The sequence below is a fragment of the Phalangium opilio genome, unplaced genomic scaffold, assembly GCF_054372755.1.
Source record: "Phalangium opilio isolate 3A_F unplaced genomic scaffold, DU_Popi_V2 ptg000115l_1, whole genome shotgun sequence".
Classification (NCBI taxonomy): Eukaryota; Metazoa; Arthropoda; class Arachnida; order Opiliones; family Phalangiidae; genus Phalangium; species Phalangium opilio.
In genome coordinates this window covers 372,938-388,892 of record NW_028324210.1, presented here as the reverse complement: position 1 = coordinate 388,892, position 15,955 = coordinate 372,938, and the positions used below count along the sequence as shown (strand labels likewise).

General features: G+C 36.0%; 2 protein-coding genes and 1 long non-coding RNA gene across 6 annotated transcripts in view; 2 read left to right on the top strand and 1 right to left on the bottom strand.

Moving 5' to 3' along the window:
• Positions 1 to 3,224: 3,224 nt before the first annotated feature.
• Positions 3,225 to 6,051, bottom strand: LOC149623053 (glycosaminoglycan xylosylkinase-like). Its single transcript, XM_089853440.1, has 6 exons — positions 5,852 to 6,051; positions 5,306 to 5,787; positions 5,137 to 5,223; positions 3,840 to 4,130; positions 3,571 to 3,765; positions 3,225 to 3,502 (listed from the first exon to the last, which is right to left on the bottom strand). Exons 1-6 carry the CDS (start codon positions 5,948 to 5,950, stop codon positions 3,241 to 3,243), a joined length of 1,416 nt encoding a protein of 471 aa, XP_089709566.1. The 5' UTR covers positions 5,951 to 6,051; the 3' UTR covers positions 3,225 to 3,240.
• The window catches only part of LOC149623048 (uncharacterized), a 109,842-nt gene continuing 98,918 nt past the window's right edge, over positions 5,032 to 15,955 (top strand). The window contains exons 1-2 of one of the 3 annotated variants that reach the window (XR_016374946.1): positions 5,032 to 5,065; positions 8,380 to 8,457. This is a non-coding gene — a long non-coding RNA (uncharacterized LOC149623048). Of the gene's footprint in view, positions 5,066 to 8,081; positions 8,259 to 8,379; positions 8,458 to 15,955 lie in introns of those variants that run through there. The other 2 variants (XR_016374947.1, XR_016374945.1) reach the window with 2 other exon arrangements.
• LOC149623052 (uncharacterized) lies at positions 11,465 to 14,438 on the top strand. Of its 2 annotated transcripts, none has more exons than XM_089853428.1 (2): positions 11,465 to 12,219; positions 12,303 to 14,438. In XM_089853428.1, exon 2 carries the CDS (start codon positions 12,530 to 12,532, stop codon positions 13,640 to 13,642), a length of 1,113 nt encoding a protein of 370 aa, XP_089709554.1. In that variant the 5' UTR covers positions 11,465 to 12,219; positions 12,303 to 12,529; the 3' UTR covers positions 13,643 to 14,438. The 2 variants fall into 2 exon arrangements, with proteins under 2 accessions (XP_089709554.1, XP_089709555.1); XM_089853429.1 differs by having other exon boundaries at positions 11,465 to 12,231.

Here is a 15,955-nt window from a genome sequence, read left to right as displayed (position 1 = left end):
AAATGTCCCATAATTTTTTAAAAAACTAAGGGGGTCACTGGACATTTTGACCAATAAATTTTCCCAAGTTTTGATAGCTTGACTATGGATATGCGACACTATTTTTGCACATTCCAGTGGACAATGTCCTATAAATTTTCCAGTCAAACAGGGGGTCACTGGACACATGTCCTATAAGAAATTTTTCTTATTTCCGGCCCTGGTTACATTCCACACTCCCTCCTATACAGTCTTGGAAATAAGGATTTTTTTGAAACTAGTCCTCGGGACTAGTGACCCCCAGCGTCTACAATATTAAACTGGTCCTTGGGACCAGTGACCCCATCCCTAATTTATTTTTTACTAATCCTATTGAAAAATTAAGAGAGTATTTCGTTGACGCACAGCCCATTCAATCGGGCTATAGATGCAAAAATTATGTCAAAAATCAGAGTTAACTCCGTCATTGGGGGGAACACCGTTTTTTGGTCCTAATTTTGAAAATACTGGTTGAAATCTCTTGAAATTTTAATGAGATTTGCAAAATAATGTTTGGTATTTTTGTGCAAAGTTGTAACAACATTAAAACGAAAATGAACCATAATTTAATGGCTTAGTCTCAAACAGTTTAAATTTGTTTCCTTCAGCTTCACTGGTTCGAGTCTCTTGAAATTTTAGTGAAAGGCATATTTAAAGGTTTTAAATTATTGTGGAAAATTTCAAACTTTTAAAACGAATAGTCCTTTTCCTAAAATTTCCCTAAGGTTGTAGGATTATGCACAAGCACAATTTTAATGAATTATTTGGAAGTGAATTGTTTCTTTCAAAACTTTGAAACTTTGCATCATAACTTAAAACCGTTCAATGTGCCTCTCACTAAAATTTCAAGAGATTCGAACAAGTGAAACGGAAAAACTTATTAAACCGTTCCAAGACCAAGCCCTTTAAGTAGGGCTAATTTTCGTTCTAATATTTATACAAAAAAACTATAGAAGGGAAACTTTTTAAAATTTCCAAATCATAGCAAACGTTGTTTTGCACATCACTTTAAAATTTCAAGAGGTTTGCACCAGTAGTTTCAAAATTAGGGCAAAATAACTGTGTTCCTCCCATAGCCGGTCATGTTAAAAGCTGGCTCCTTGGATTTTTCGAGCGAAAAAGCTCATAATTACCAACACGCGCTTTTACATAGGAAAAACATTGTGTGAAGCCAAAGCGTGATCGAGTGGGCTGTGGTTGTAGCAAGGAAGGCAACCAGTCTTGGAAATAGCACAGGTCCACAGGTCAAAAACCAGTTTATTAATTGCTCGGACCAGTTTATTTATTCAAAATCCGGGGGTTACTGGTCCTTGGGACCAGTTTATTAATTGAGAATTTTTATGAAAATTCAGGAGGGACCAGTTTAAAAATTCTAGTCATTATAAATTTCTACTCCATGGATATAGTCTCCTAGCCTTGACATTTTCTCATTCTTGCCTAAGTTGCCTTCCTTGCTACAACCACAGCCCACTCGATCACGCTTTGGCTTCACACTATTTTTTTCCTATGTAAAAGCGCGTGTTGGTAACAGTCTTGGAAATAGCACAGGTCCACAGGTCAAAAACCAGTTTATTAATTGCTCGGACCAGTTTTTTTATTCAAAATCCGGGGGTTACTGGTCCTTGGGACCAGTTTATTAATTGAGAATTTTTATGAAAATTCAGGAGGGACCAGTTTAAAAATTCTAGTCATTATAAATTTCTACTCCATGGATATAGTCTCCTAGCCTTGACATTTTCTCATACTTGCCTAAGTTGCCTTCCTTGCTACAACCACAGCCACTCGATCACGCTTTGGCTTCACTCAATTTTTTTCCTATGTAAAAGCGCGTGTTGGTAATTATGGACTTTTTCGCTCGAAAAATCCAAGGAGCCAGCTTTTAACATGACCGGCTATGGGAGGAACACAGTTATTTTGCCCTAATTTTGAAACTACTGGTGCAAACCTCTTGAAATTTTAATGTGCAAAACAGCGTTTGCTATGTTTTGGAAATTTTAAAAAGTTTCCCTTCTATAGTTTTTTTTTGTATAAATATTAGAACGAAAATTAGCCCTACTTAAAGGGCTTGGTCTTGGAACGGTTTAATAAGTTTTTCCGTTTCACTTGTTCGAATCTCTTGAAATTTTAGTGAGAGGCACATTGAACGGTTTTAAGTTATGATGCAAAGTTTTCGAAGTTTTCAAAGAAACAATTCACTTCCAAAAAATTCATTAAAATTGTGCTTGTGCATAAAACTACAACCTATTTAGTCGCTTAGGGAAATTTTAGGAAAAGGACTATTCGTTTTAAAAGTTGGAAATTTTCCACAATAATTTAAAACCTTTAAATATGCCTTTCACTAAAATTTCAAGAGACTCGAACCAGTGAAGCTGAAGGAAACAAATTTAAACTGTTTGAGACTAAGCCATTAAATTATGGTTCATTTTCGTTTTAATGTTGTTACAAAAAGCTTTGTAAGAGAAAATTTTGCACAAAAGTACCAAACATTATTTTGCAAATCTCATTAAAATTTCAAGAGATTTCAACCAGTATTTTCAAAATTAGGACCAAAAAACGGTGTTCCCCCAATGACGCAGTTAACTCTGATTTTTGACATAATTTTGCATCTATAGCCCGATCGAATGGGCTGTGCGTCAACGAAATACTCCCTTAATTTTTCAATAGGATTAGTAAAAAATAAATTAGGGATAGGGTCACTGGTCCCAAGGACCAGTTTAATATTGTAGACGCTGGGGGTCACTGGTCCCGAGGACTAGTTTCAAAAAAATCCTTATTTCCAAGACTGAAGGCAACATAGGCAAGAATGAGAAAATGTCAAGGCTAGGAGACTATATCCATGGAGTAGAAATTTATAATGACTAGAATTTTTAAACTGGTCCCTCCTGAATTTTCATAAAAATTCTCAATTAATAAACTGGTCCCAAGGACCAGTAACCCCCGGATTTTGAATAAAAAAACTGGTCCGAGCAATTAATAAACTGGTTTTTGACCTGTGGACCTGTGCTATTTCCAAGACTGCTCCTATACAACGCTAGCCAAGGCTTAAGAAATACACTGAATACCTTAATTATACTAATTATTAGCACGTCAGGAATTATTTTCAAAGCTGGGACTCGCCGCCAGTATTTGGGAAATTGTACTCGGCGAGCCCAGTTTTATTGTATTAGGCCTAGCAACCTTCTAAAAATCAGGACTCGGACACAAAATCAAGGTATTTAATTTTTATTTTAAAACATTTATTTCGGAGTCTTTTTCGATACAAAGTTGAATAGCGGCTAAAACGACGCGTAATCGTCTATCAATAGCTTCCAAATGAGAAGCGGTCAAAAGAGGGTATAAGGGGTCAAATCGGGTCACTCGCTCCAAAGACGAGCCTAAACTATCGACGAAAAGGAGCAATCGTTCGTAAGTACGCCTGTAAATCCGGCAACACTGATATAAAGGCGCCAAAATCGTCAATTCGTCCCAAAATGGATTCCCGAAACTAAAAGGGTTAAAAAATAGACGTAAAAGGGTGGAAAATAAAATAGGCCTAACAAAAGATAAGGGAACCTTTTGCCATTGTCGATAAAGATGAGATGAGCGGCGTTTTTATCGCCGAGGAACATTTCTAAAGTGTGTCGATCGGCGTTACCAATTAAATAGTCGAAAATGGAAACGTCGACCAATTCCAAAATTAGATTCGGGTATTTAACAAAGGGCGTGGCTTTCAGAACGCGTTGGCAATACGATCCCTCCGTTTCCCATCTAATAATAGCAACAATTCTTAATTTAATTTTCGTCCACTTCCCGGCCATAAATGGGTGGAAAGATGGACGAACCTCGCGGCCACGTTCTTTTTATAAGTTCTTTGCCAAGGATTTCTTAGTTTTTTTAAGGGAAATTTATCTGGCAACCATAGAATAAGCGCTCCTTCCATTAAACCACCGGAATCGCTACACGCCCGGTCATTCGGTTTGCAATAGTAACAAACTCCGTAAAAACACGTGACCCCCTCGCTGCTGCGATTGCTGAATGTTTTGAGCAAATTTTTGGGCGCCACCGACTCGATTTCTCGGACTAAATTGATTTTACGCCCAACTGCGATCGGAACTCGACGGAAATCTAATAATCTAGCGAAATACAATCGCATTACGTTTGAATCTCCCTTACTTATTCGCCATGCGCGTGCCGAGGTTTAAATCGCGCGCGAAAATCGCTGTACCATTATAGCGCGAGCTTGTGTCATTGAGCGCGTGATCGAGTGGGCTATGGCTGTACATAAAGCTCTGCCTCTGCTCTAGTCATTTGACTATTAAAAGAAAATAAGAAATACCAAACTACTAAAATAATTCGAAAAATCTGGCTAGTTAATAATTTGGCTAAATAATAAATATTGCTACGGTTGCTACCCCCCACTATTAAGAGACTACTTAAAATACGAGATAACAATGGCTTGCCAAGCCGCGCGAGTATTGCTGTACCATTATAGCGCGAGCTTGCGTCATTGAGCGCGTGATCGAGTGGGCTATGGCTGTACATAAAGCCCTAGTCATTTAATTATTAAAAGAAAATAAGAAATACCAGACTACTAAAATAATTCGAAAAATCTGGCTAGTTAATAATTTGGCTAAATAATAAATATTGCTACGGTTGCTACCCCCACTATTAAGAGACTACTTAAAATACGAGATAACAATGGCTCAAGCCGCGCGAGTATTGCTGTACCATTATAGCGCGAGCTTGATTCATTGAGCGCGTGATCGAGTGGGCTATGGCTGTACATAAAGCTCTAGTCATTTAACCATTAAAAGAAAATAAGAAATACCAAACTACTAAAATAATTCGAAAAATCTGGCTAGTTAATAATTTGGCTAAATAATAAATATTGCTACCCCCCACTATTAAGTGACTACTTAAAAAAATTGCCAGCTTGATTACAAAAATAATATTCTTATGTACAGCCCTACAAAGTTGCGTATGTGTTCGCGCAATCCAGTGGGCTATTTCGACTTAAGCAGACGACGCTTCATTTTGATCCCCCGGATTTTCAAGTAAAGAAAAAATGGTACGTACGTTTTAAGTTAAGCCTCGGCTCCTTCACCGGATTGCTATTAACAACTTAAGTTCGTTAAATACCTATTTAAATGAAATGCGACAATTTCTCCGTTATGTCTGTCAGGACCAGCGTAAGGATTCTCTAATATGATATGACTTCGCGATAAACTGTTATTGTAAATTAAAGCAGTTACGCGTAGTAACAGTTACAGGGCATCCCATCCCATGAGGGTTCGTTCTAAATACCTACCGCATTGGTTTAAAAACGACTGTCTGATTTCCTTCTAGGATTAAAAGCAACTTTAGTTGCGATCCTTTGGAAGGAACTTGGACTTTAGTGACTTTATAGGTTGCCATTGCTTTTAAAACATTCCCCAATCCAATAGGATTAACGGGGTAAATTTCACGGGGTTTCACCCAATGTTTCGCAATTTTCCATGGCAATGTTACATCTTTAAGAGTGTAGCTTTTGGAATCACTTTGTAATTCCTTTATGACGTTAATCACGACGTCACGATGGCTAGGATTAACGCTAAAGTTTGTCTCTTTGAGCTTAGCGTTAATTCGTAAACCAACCATGGCTGCCACCCGAAAGTTATGGCGTTTTTTGATAGGAATTTCATATGTGTTTTTGATTTTAAATGTAGAATTAGAAATTTTGAAGATTTTTGGGGGTTTATAAAATATTTCTTTTCTATTTGGCCCATTTTTTTGAATGAAATTAAAGGGATCCTATGAAAATAAGTCCCGTTTGGTTTTTGTTTTTTGGATATTTTGATGCTAAGCCAAGGCTTACCTGAAATTCTTGCTGGAAACGATTGAAATAAATAAGCAATATTAGGATGGGGAAAACGCAAATACCCAGTAATAGCTGAATTCTAGTTTTAAATTTCATTTAAAATTAACTAACCATATATTATATATATTATTAAAACTATTTATTAAATGTTTGTACCGACTTCCAGCTAGCTTTCTATTTGCATTTTCCAGCACGGAGTAGTCAGTTTCGTCTGCTTACCTATGTTTGCGCTTCCCCTCCCGTTCCATTAGTTTTACCACTCCTAGGCGAGAAATTGAAATAGGCGCGCTGCTTTGCCTAGTAGCTGAATTCTAGTTTTAAATTTCATTTAAAATTAACTAACCATATATTATATATATTATTAAAACTATTTATTAAATGTTTGTACCGACTTCCAGCTAGCTTTCTATTTGCATTTTCCAGCACGGAGTAGTCGGTTTCGTCTGCTTACCTATGTTTGCGCTTCCCCTCCCGTTCCATTAGTTTTACAACTCCTAGAGTCCTAGGCGAGAAATTGAAATAGGCGCGCTGCTTTGCCGCAACGGAATAATTAATACATTATTAAAAGTATTTATTAAATATTTGTACCGACTTCCAGCTAGCTTTCTATTTGCATTTTCCAGCACGGAGTAGTCAGTTTCGTCTGCTTACCTATGTTTGCGCTTCCCCTCCCGTTCCATTAGTTTTACAACTCCTAGAGTCCTAGGCGAGAAATTGAAATAGGCGCGCTGCTTTGCCGCAACGGAATAATTAATACATTATTAAAACTATTTATTAAATATTTGTACCGACTTCCAGCTAGCTTTCTATTTGCATTTTCCAGCACGGAGTAGTCAGTTTCGTCTGCTTACCTATGTTTGCGCTTCCCCTCCCGTTCCATTAGTTTTACAACTCCTAGAGTCCTAGGCGAGAAATTGAAATAGGCGCGCTGCTTTGCCGCAACCATTGAGTTCAGAACATATATCCTTCTAGAGTTATATTTGGATATCGGGTTTTCGCGCTCGCGCGACCATCGTTTTTGAAATTATGGGACGGACGGATAACTTTATCATTAGGTGGTGGCGCCATCTATTTCACTTAAAAATACATATTTGTTACTATGGCGTCTGCTATAATTTCTTAATATAGAGAGGAAATGTTTACAAACCGCTATGATAATGGAAGTAAATTGCTAGATTCGAGTAAAAACAGAGAAGGAACTGCATTAACCGATAGTATATGTATTTTTGAGCTTTCGTGATAGTCAACTTGACAAAAATTATCAACGCAAATGTCTTTTTTTGGAGTCCATTACTCCATTCAATTCCATTAATGGACTGACAAGTGACAACATTGTTTTGGTAATTCCGAATTTTTTGTAGGGAATCTTAATGGTACAGTTCAAAAAAGGTTGAACTATCTAAATATTTATTAATTTTCTATGTCACAAAACATTTTTATTTCTACCAGTGTTGACACACTTTTCTACTGAGCATTTGCGACCCATTTTAAAATTAATAAATTGTCACATTATGTGTTACTTTAATAACTTATAACATATAATTCCCAAGTAAAAACACGCATTTAATAAGAAATTGATCAATATTCCATTTACTAAATACCAAATTTTATTTATTAGGCTCCACTTACTGTTTTTCAATTACCTAACTTTCATATTTCGCGCTGTACTTCTTCCTAAGCCTAATTTTCAAACTCAAACTGCAGCGATTTTGCGGGAAAGCGCCCCGCAAAATCGTGGGAAATTCTTTTAAGTTTCTCACGTAAGGCGACAGATGGCGCTAACGACTAATGATAAAGTAATGAAATTCGACGAATCGAGTACGCGAGGAGGAAATTCAACAAAAACTCTAGAAATAAATATATTAGAACTCAATGGCCGCAACGGAATAATTAATACATTATTAAAACTATTTATTAAATATTTGTACCGACTTCCAGCTAGCTTTCTATTTGCATTTTCCAGCACGGAGTAGTCGGTTTCGTCTGCTTACCTATGTTTGCGCTTCCCCTCCCGTTCCATTAGTTTTACAACTCCTAGAGTCCTAGGCGAGAAATTGAAATAGGCGCGCTGCTTTGCCGCAACGGAATAATTAATACATTATTAAAAGTATTTATTAAATATTTGTACCGACTTCCAGCTAGCTTTCTATTTGCATTTTCCAGCACGGAGTAGTCAGTTTCGTCTGCTTACCTATGTTTGCGCTTCCCCTCCCGTTCCATTAGTTTTACAACTCCTAGAGTCCTAGGCGAGAAATTGAAATAGGCGCCGCCGGTTTGCCGCTTTTGAGTTAGAACGGTGACTTAGTAACGGAAAAATTAATAATTTAAATTAGCGTAATTTCATAATTAACAGTGTAATTAATATTAATATCCGGAAAGAGAATACTGGAAATCACACGGACAGGTTAAACTCTTAATTTATCACTAATGTATTTATTAAATAGGCCTATTTTTAAATCAAAATTCCGTTAAGCCTTGGTTTCAAGAATTTTTAGTAATTTCTATTTACTGTTTCAAATTTACAGGTTTTAAATTCGCAAAGGCTTAGGCTACTTTACGTTAAACTTTAACTTACCAATCCATCCTAACAACTTGGGCCTTGGGTATGTAATTGTTTCATAATTTCTAGTCTTTTGTCCTACGTGTCTGGGGGTGGGTAATTGCTTGGTGACCGGTACAAAAGGCAATTAGTAAGAATGTGTTTCCGCGAAAGGCAGATATGTTTAGGCTTCCAAAATCAGTCAAATTCAGCCTAAATCAGACAATACCAACCCGAAAGTCTAGAAATGAATTATTTTAGAATATGTAGGTTGAACTGAGCGTAATTTATGTTTTGAAATTCCACTTATTCGTTCTTAAACATTATTGTTGTCGTGAAAAGCAAAATGTTTTTAAAATCGTGAACAAAATAAAAGAAGGCAGACTCTTTTCTTAGAAAATATACATTTCAAGAACCATAGAAGGGATATTTTTTTCCCACAACACAAAGAGAAATATGTATAAAAAGGAGCTTAGTTATTTCTTTTGCAAATTTTAAATTTGGAGAAGCCAAAATCCGTAAAACTCTTAGGAATCTCTAAAGACCATTTTTTAGGGTCTTAACCGAGGGGTCCGTCATTGCCAAAAAATCCCGTACGCTCGGGGGGGAAAAATCCAAAAACAAATCCAAAATTCCAGTGAAAATAAATTCAAAAAGGATTTTGTATGTTTTGAAAAATCCGAAGATCTTTCAAAAGTTTCAAAATATATAAAATCGTATAAAATTATGTAAAAAATCCAAAAATCCACCGAAAATCCAGAAAAAAATCCAAAAATACCGAAATTTTTTTAGAAATCCAAAATAACATGTTAAATCCGGGAGTGTGTTCGAATTTTTTTAGAAATCCAAAATTTTGTGAAAATCCACAAAAAAATCCAAAATTTTGTGAAAATCCACAAAAAAATCCAAAATTTTGTGAAAATCCACAAAAAATCCAAAATTTTGTGAAAATCCACAAAAAATCCAAAATTTTGTGAAAATCCACAAAAAAATCCAAAATTTTCAAATTCACAAATCCAGGAAGACGATAAAAATTACAGTTAAAAATACAAAATCCTAAAAAAAATACGAAATCCCAAAACAAATTACAAAATCCCGAAAAAAATACAAAATCCCCGAAAAAATACAAAATCCCCGAAAAAATACAAAATCCCGAAAAAAAATACAAAATCCCGAAAAAAAATACAAAATCCCGAAAAAAAATACAAAATCCCGACAAAAAATACAAAATCCCGACAAAAAATACGAAATTCCATGAAAAAATTCAAAAATACAACGGTTTTTTTGAAAATCCTACTGGATTTTGGATTTTTATAAAAAATTGACAAATCCATTTAAATAAAAAAAAAACGTAAAAATCCATAAAAATCCGAGGGATTTAAAAATCCCGTACGTTTTTTTTCGAATGACGGACCCCTTGGTCTTAACTCTGGTTTAACAGTAAAGTCCTTTGAGTATGTTGCAGTCCTATTTCTCCCCTTTACATGCATACTAAATACTTGGGGGGGGGGGACAACAACCAGGGGAAATGAATCGACGTTTCAAAAAAAAAAAAAAAAAATTCCGACCATATACGGGGGGGGGGGGTAAAGTCGTTGATCTGTCATCTCATCACTATTTATTTATAGTTTCATTTGATAAAGGGGCTTTAAAGGTATAAATGATATGAAACGTAATAAGATTGGGATGGGGGGGTTGCCACCCCGTTGGTTGCTAAAGAAGCTCGTTTATAAACCACCCCGACCTCCCCCCTCTTATATTATATTCCCCCCCCCTCCCTCCCCGGAAGCGGAAGTGGTCTGCCCGGAGAAAGTTCCATTATTTCTCTTTTATTTGAAGATGACCCTTCTAATAAAGTCAAACTTGCCCCCCCCCCACAAAATTTTTTTCCCGGGGATTTTTTTTATGTAATGGACGTACATTTCTATGGGGGAACAGAGCTCGATTCAATATTTACTCAAGCTATATACTTCTCTCTAATAAAGATCACTGTTTGATCTTTTTTTTCTTTGCCATCAGATTTACTTCCTATATTTCTTCATCTCCTTTTTTTTCCCTACACTATGTAGTATTTAAGATGGTTTAGTTTCCCTACTCGTGGTTTTTGCCATAAGAATATCGCGCTAAACCAAGCCACTAAAAGAGTACCTAGTTTTACATACAGAGAGTTTCAATCATAGAAGTATAGAACATTTTAGATTGGAGATTGATTTCCCATAGAACCATCCCACTCGTGTACTTCGGTCCTATCTTTGTAGAACACCCTGTATATTATTCAGAGCGAGAGAAGCTCGATTATCGGTTCTATCTTTGTAGAACACCCTGTATATTATTCAGAGCGAGAGAAGCTCGATTATCGGTCCTATCTTTGTAGAACACCCTGTATATTATTCAGAGCGAGAGAGAGAGATAGAAGCTCGATTATCGGTCCTATCTTTGTAGAACACCCTGTATATTATTCAGAGCGAGAGAGAGAGATAGAAGCTCGATTATCGGTCCTATCTTTGTAGAACACCCTGTATATTATTCAGAGCGAGAGAGAGATAGAGATAGAAGCTCGATTATCGTTCCTATCTTTGTAGAACACCCTGTATATTCAGAGCGAGAGAGAGAGAGAGATAGAGATAGAAGCTCGATTATCGGTCCTATCTTTGTGGAACACCCTGTATATTATTCAGAGCGAGAGAGAGAGATAGAAGCTCGATTATCGGTCCTATCTTTGTGGAACACCCTGTATATTCAGAGTGAGAGAGAGAGATAGAAGCTTTGAGGCGCTCCCGAAATTAATGCCGACCCTATTAAAAGAATTAGGAGGTTACATTTACTTCGATTTAATTGACTTCTTCGTTGTACATACTGTTTTCCGATACACGAGTTATTATTTATAGAGTAAGTTTTCCAGTAAGCCTTTTTTTTTCTTTGTTATTGGTAGCCCTCGAGTGAAATAAAATTTCAACAAATAATGTAGGTATTATGTACGGATCCCTCTTCGATAAAATTGCGCGTATAGCATTGATTATACCAGGGGTAAATGACGAAAGGAGTTAGAGACGCTAGCTTCCGTAGTGCTTGGAAGAGGGAAGTAACTGGAATGGAAATCTTGCGGTACCCAAGCTCGGGACACGGAATTGCGCAATTGGTTGAACGTCATATAGTGCTGCCACCTTTAAGAGTAATTTTGAAGTAAAAGTACTTTTATTTTTATGGCGAACGTTCAGGCTTGGAAGAGGGAAGTACTCTTTATTTATATTTTTATGATATCGGAAGTCACTTTTACCATTAATGTAACACAATTAATGTAACAGCAGTACTTCCCCATAACTAAACAGAGTAAAAATAATAAAAACAGTTGCGAATTGCGCGTTGCTAAACTTTGGAAGAGAAAAGTTAGCCTAGACCGTGCCTCCCGCCCGTCACTGAATTTATTTTTTTCGAAACTGAAAAAAGCAGACGAATTTCACAAAATAAGAATAAATTTCAACACTAGGTGCCGCTACAGACTGACGTTCAACCAAATTCGCCCCCCTCCTGTCCCGCGCCTGGGTACGTACGGCTTATGTTAGAGGTATCCTATTTTCCATTCCAGTACTTCTCTCTTCCAAGCGTAGTGTAGAATACAGTGGGACTTTCAAACGTAGACACAGAAAAGAGAAAACGCCTCGGTCGCGCCGTCTATAATTCAAAATAAGTATGATATTTTCTAACCAATAGCGTGGCAGCAAAGTTTCGAAAGTCATGCTGGGATATCCATTTTCTCCTGTCTGCTAGTGTTCGTCTGCTTACTACTGAGTGACAACTAGGCTTAGAGTAAAGTTTATTCATTAAGGTGAACTATAAAGTTGGTAAATTAATTATTCGTTAATGAAATGGAATTAAATGGACTCATAAAGTTTACAAATGATCAAATAGAAAAAGAAAACCCAAGTGAAAGGCGTTTGTTTATAATCAACAAGTTAAAAAATGGCCCTGCTCCAAATATCTCGGAATTTCTGTTGGAATTGGTTGATGTTTACAAAAAGTTGGAAGTAAAAGTATATGATGAATTTCTCAAGCCTAAATCTGCCCCTAAAAAGAAAAACAGTAGTAAAAACCCAAATGAAAATGAACCTGAGTGTCGTAAACAAACTAAATATGCAATGGCAAAGTTCATGTTTGATTACCATAACGAAGCGGCTTTGGTGAGAGAGACATATTTAGACCACTTCAAAAATTTAGTCTCAAATGATAAAACGTCTGAGTTAGAATCAGTTACTTCATTTTATATGAGTAAAGTGTTCGAATATGGTCAAGTAGTTAATCTGAGACAAAATTGGGCTGACAGTGCTGATGGCAACAGTGCTAAGATGAAAGAAGAAAGCTTAAGTGGAATACTTAAACTTGGAGGTGGTGGTTTGGCTGGAATTAGAAAAGTTGCAGTGAAAGGAAAGAAGAAAACTCTTTCAGTAAAACAAACAATAGAGCAACATCAGTTTTACAAGATGACTGTTCAGTTTAAAATGACGAGTGTGGAAAAAGAGAAAAATCTTCCGTTGGATCTAAAAGTTCTCGACCAAGGAGGCCTACTTTTTCCAAAAAAAGGGTTCCTTCCTTTCATTAGAAAAGTTAATGACGTAACCAGAAGCTACGCAAACTCTAGAAATTACAATAAGTATGGAGTCAATTTGATTAAAAAAACAACTGAGCAAATTTTCAGCCTGAAAAAAGAACTAAGGGATTTATATAATGATGGAATATTAAAGGAGAACATTAAAGTTATAAGTGAGGAAGTTTCTAATAAATTTTTTGAAACCTGGTTGAGGAAGATGGTGCATTGTCGTATTCAAGAGTTTGTGGGTAGCTATTGCAAAATGCAAAAATCAAAGAAAACTGACGTTAGTTTAAGGGATAATTTATTAGCACTATCTAGTCGGGGATCGAAGGATGCCAATAAAACAGTGAAGTCAAAAGCTACAAAAAAGAAACGAATCACACCTGAAACTAGTCAAATAAATACTGTCTACAAAGCTACCTTAACAGGAAAACCTAAAGGTGTCACTAGACTGAAAACTGTCAATGTAAGACAAGCTGCTGGTCCATCAAACTATTATGAGCAAGATAGTCCAAACTCAATTAATAACCTATCCCCTGGCCTGTCTGGTTCCGAAAATTCCGGGAAAACAAGTGAGCAATTAAAAACTAAAACTGTGAAAATTAGCAAGCTTCGAAGAAGCAGACGAATTGCTGGTAGAGTTCTCCTAAAGGATTACTAACCCCTGCTAAACTGTGATACAACTAGTCAACAATTAAATGATTCCTAATTCTGAGATCATACAAACGCAAATCAATAAATAATTCCATAGAATAAAAATAATGTGATAATAAATGCTCTAGATCCCTGGTTCCTATTAAAGATTAAATTCAGATTTAAATGGCTTTAATCAGATATAAATAGCTTTAATCAGACTTAAGTGACATTTGGCGCTGATAAAATCAATGTTCCTTGTTTATTTAAAATAAAATGTGGGTCAAATATTTTAAATATTGTTTTTATTATAAAAAATCCAATTTTAAATTTAAGAGAAACAGTGAAAAAGGTATCATATTATCGGGATCCGTGGTTCCAGGATTAAAATCATATTTAAATGACATTTACTCCTGATAAAATCAACGTTCTTAGTTTCTTTAAAATTAAATTTGGGTTAATTATTTTTAAAATATATTTTTATAATATATTTAAAAAACATTTAAGGGAAATATGGTTCATTTATAGAAAAAATATAGAAGATACACGTGATTCAACTTGTTAAACTCCCGCTTAATTATGATTTTCATAAACTGATTTTTACAAGTCCCCAGATCTAATATATAGAGGTGCATCTCTGTAGTCTTTGTTTGAAGAGTGTCTACCCGTAATATTTGCTCGTACTGTCACAGCTTTACGGGCGTGGCTGTAGTTTACGCTTGAAAGTTTACTTCCTGTTGAATATTTGAACTGCGCGAATAAGCTTTCAACAGCGCTACCATTTATTCGCGAAGGTGAAATAAAATATCCTCGATTCCTTGAAAGAAAGTCCAAAGCTAACCCTTCCATTCCAAATACGCAAATTCTAAGGAGGTCCCATGTTTGCCAGGAGATATATTCAGTTTGTGTCGCTTTGTTTGGTTGGAATGTAGAATTTTCATTTAATAATTCACTGGCCCACTCCTCAAAAAACGTATATCCCTCCCTAATTGATTTCAAAATTAATGAATCTTTACAGTCGATTTTTCCCTTATTTAGTAAACCATTTTCAAAAAGCTTATTACAGGCTTGCAAGTACAAATAACATTGCATAGCTCCAGAACGGCTATCTTTAGTTGCGCTGCTGTCTTGTGAATGCGTGTACAATTCTGATAACACTTGAGGTTGCTGCATGATTTTAGACGGCTTTACATTTAGTTTTGTCCACGCATCTCTAATAATGTAGCTTTTTAAAAGCCTTGGTACAAAACGCATTTGGCCGTTCTTTGCCCTTTCCTCCTCCCTTTTATAAAGATCTTCTATTTGCTTCCATCCAAATTTAACTCCTTTTCTGGTAAAATCTTTTGGCCCATCTTCTCTAGATGCGTATAGTTGGCCAATGAAATTCTTTAAATCATGAGTAGGGCAAGTTATCCAATAAATATATCTATCTATAGCAAACGGGTGCTTAAATTTAGGGGATACATCGAAGTTGTATTTGCCATTTTCTTTTTTATATCCAAACGCCCCTTTAGTGTTCATTGTCAACTTCATAAGAGAAAGATTGGAGCTAGCTCCATCGCAAACCAAGCCGATAACTTTGAAATTAAACTGTTCAAATATTCTTATAACTTCGTAAAGGTTTGTCATCATAAAAAATATATTAACTGAGTAGCTTGAAGAGTAATAAGGGCCTATTACGTCAAAATTTGAGGACATGTCTCTCCATAAAAATTGCAAAATATACTGAGCCGCGGTTGGTGTTTTTTTGTGAGCATTAGAAAAGACGTCATGCAAGCTTGGAAATTCCTCTTCTGTCATGGCCAATCCCATAAACGCGTGAGATTTTGAATTCCATATGACTTGGTCTATAACTTTCACTTCGTCGAATATGAGAACACCTTCACCAAGGGGCTCTTTTTCTCCTTTACTTATTTTTTCATTTCTGAAGGAAGAATATTTTTCAGATTGATCCTTCATGTATTTAAAATCAATTCCAGGTTCACTGTCGTACTTTTTAGCTTTGGCTCTCACAGTGTCAAGACTAGGAAGTTGAAGAATCCCAAAGTCACGTATTGCTTCAAATGCTGCTTTACTCCTGGTGTAAATGGCCAAGGCAATTCTGTAGGTTATTATATTCCAGCGATTTTGTTTAGAACCAGACTTGTTTTTAATTTGGTCCTGAAAAAAATTCTTTACATCTTCGTGATGACGTTTTTCTGAATCCCTTTTCCAAATTGTTTTCAATACTTCAGCGCTGGATGGCAGTTCATTACATGTTTCATTAATGATATCGTCAACCTTTTCTGGGTGGTCTGAATTTATAAGCTTTACAAGATGGCTTAGCTCGTTTGACTGATTA

What these genes read in the sequence shown, in the direction of transcription:
- LOC149623053 (XM_089853440.1), bottom strand. Translation starts at nt 5,950, where the DNA reads ATGAAATTTAAAACTAGAATTCAGCTATTACTGGGTATTTGCGTTTTC. An exon ending in GTTTCCAGCAAGAATTTCAG is followed by an intron (nt 5,788 to 5,851) that starts GTAAGCCTTGGC and finishes TTATTTTCATAG; the next exon opens with GATCCCTTTAATTTCATTCA. An exon ending in GTCGCATTTCATTTAAATAG is followed by an intron (nt 4,131 to 5,136) that starts GTATTTAACGAA and finishes GTATTTCGCTAG; the next exon opens with ATTATTAGATTTCCGTCGAG.
- LOC149623052 (XM_089853428.1), top strand. Translation starts at nt 12,530, where the DNA reads ATGGCAAAGTTCATGTTTGATTACCATAACGAAGCGGCTTTGGTGAGA.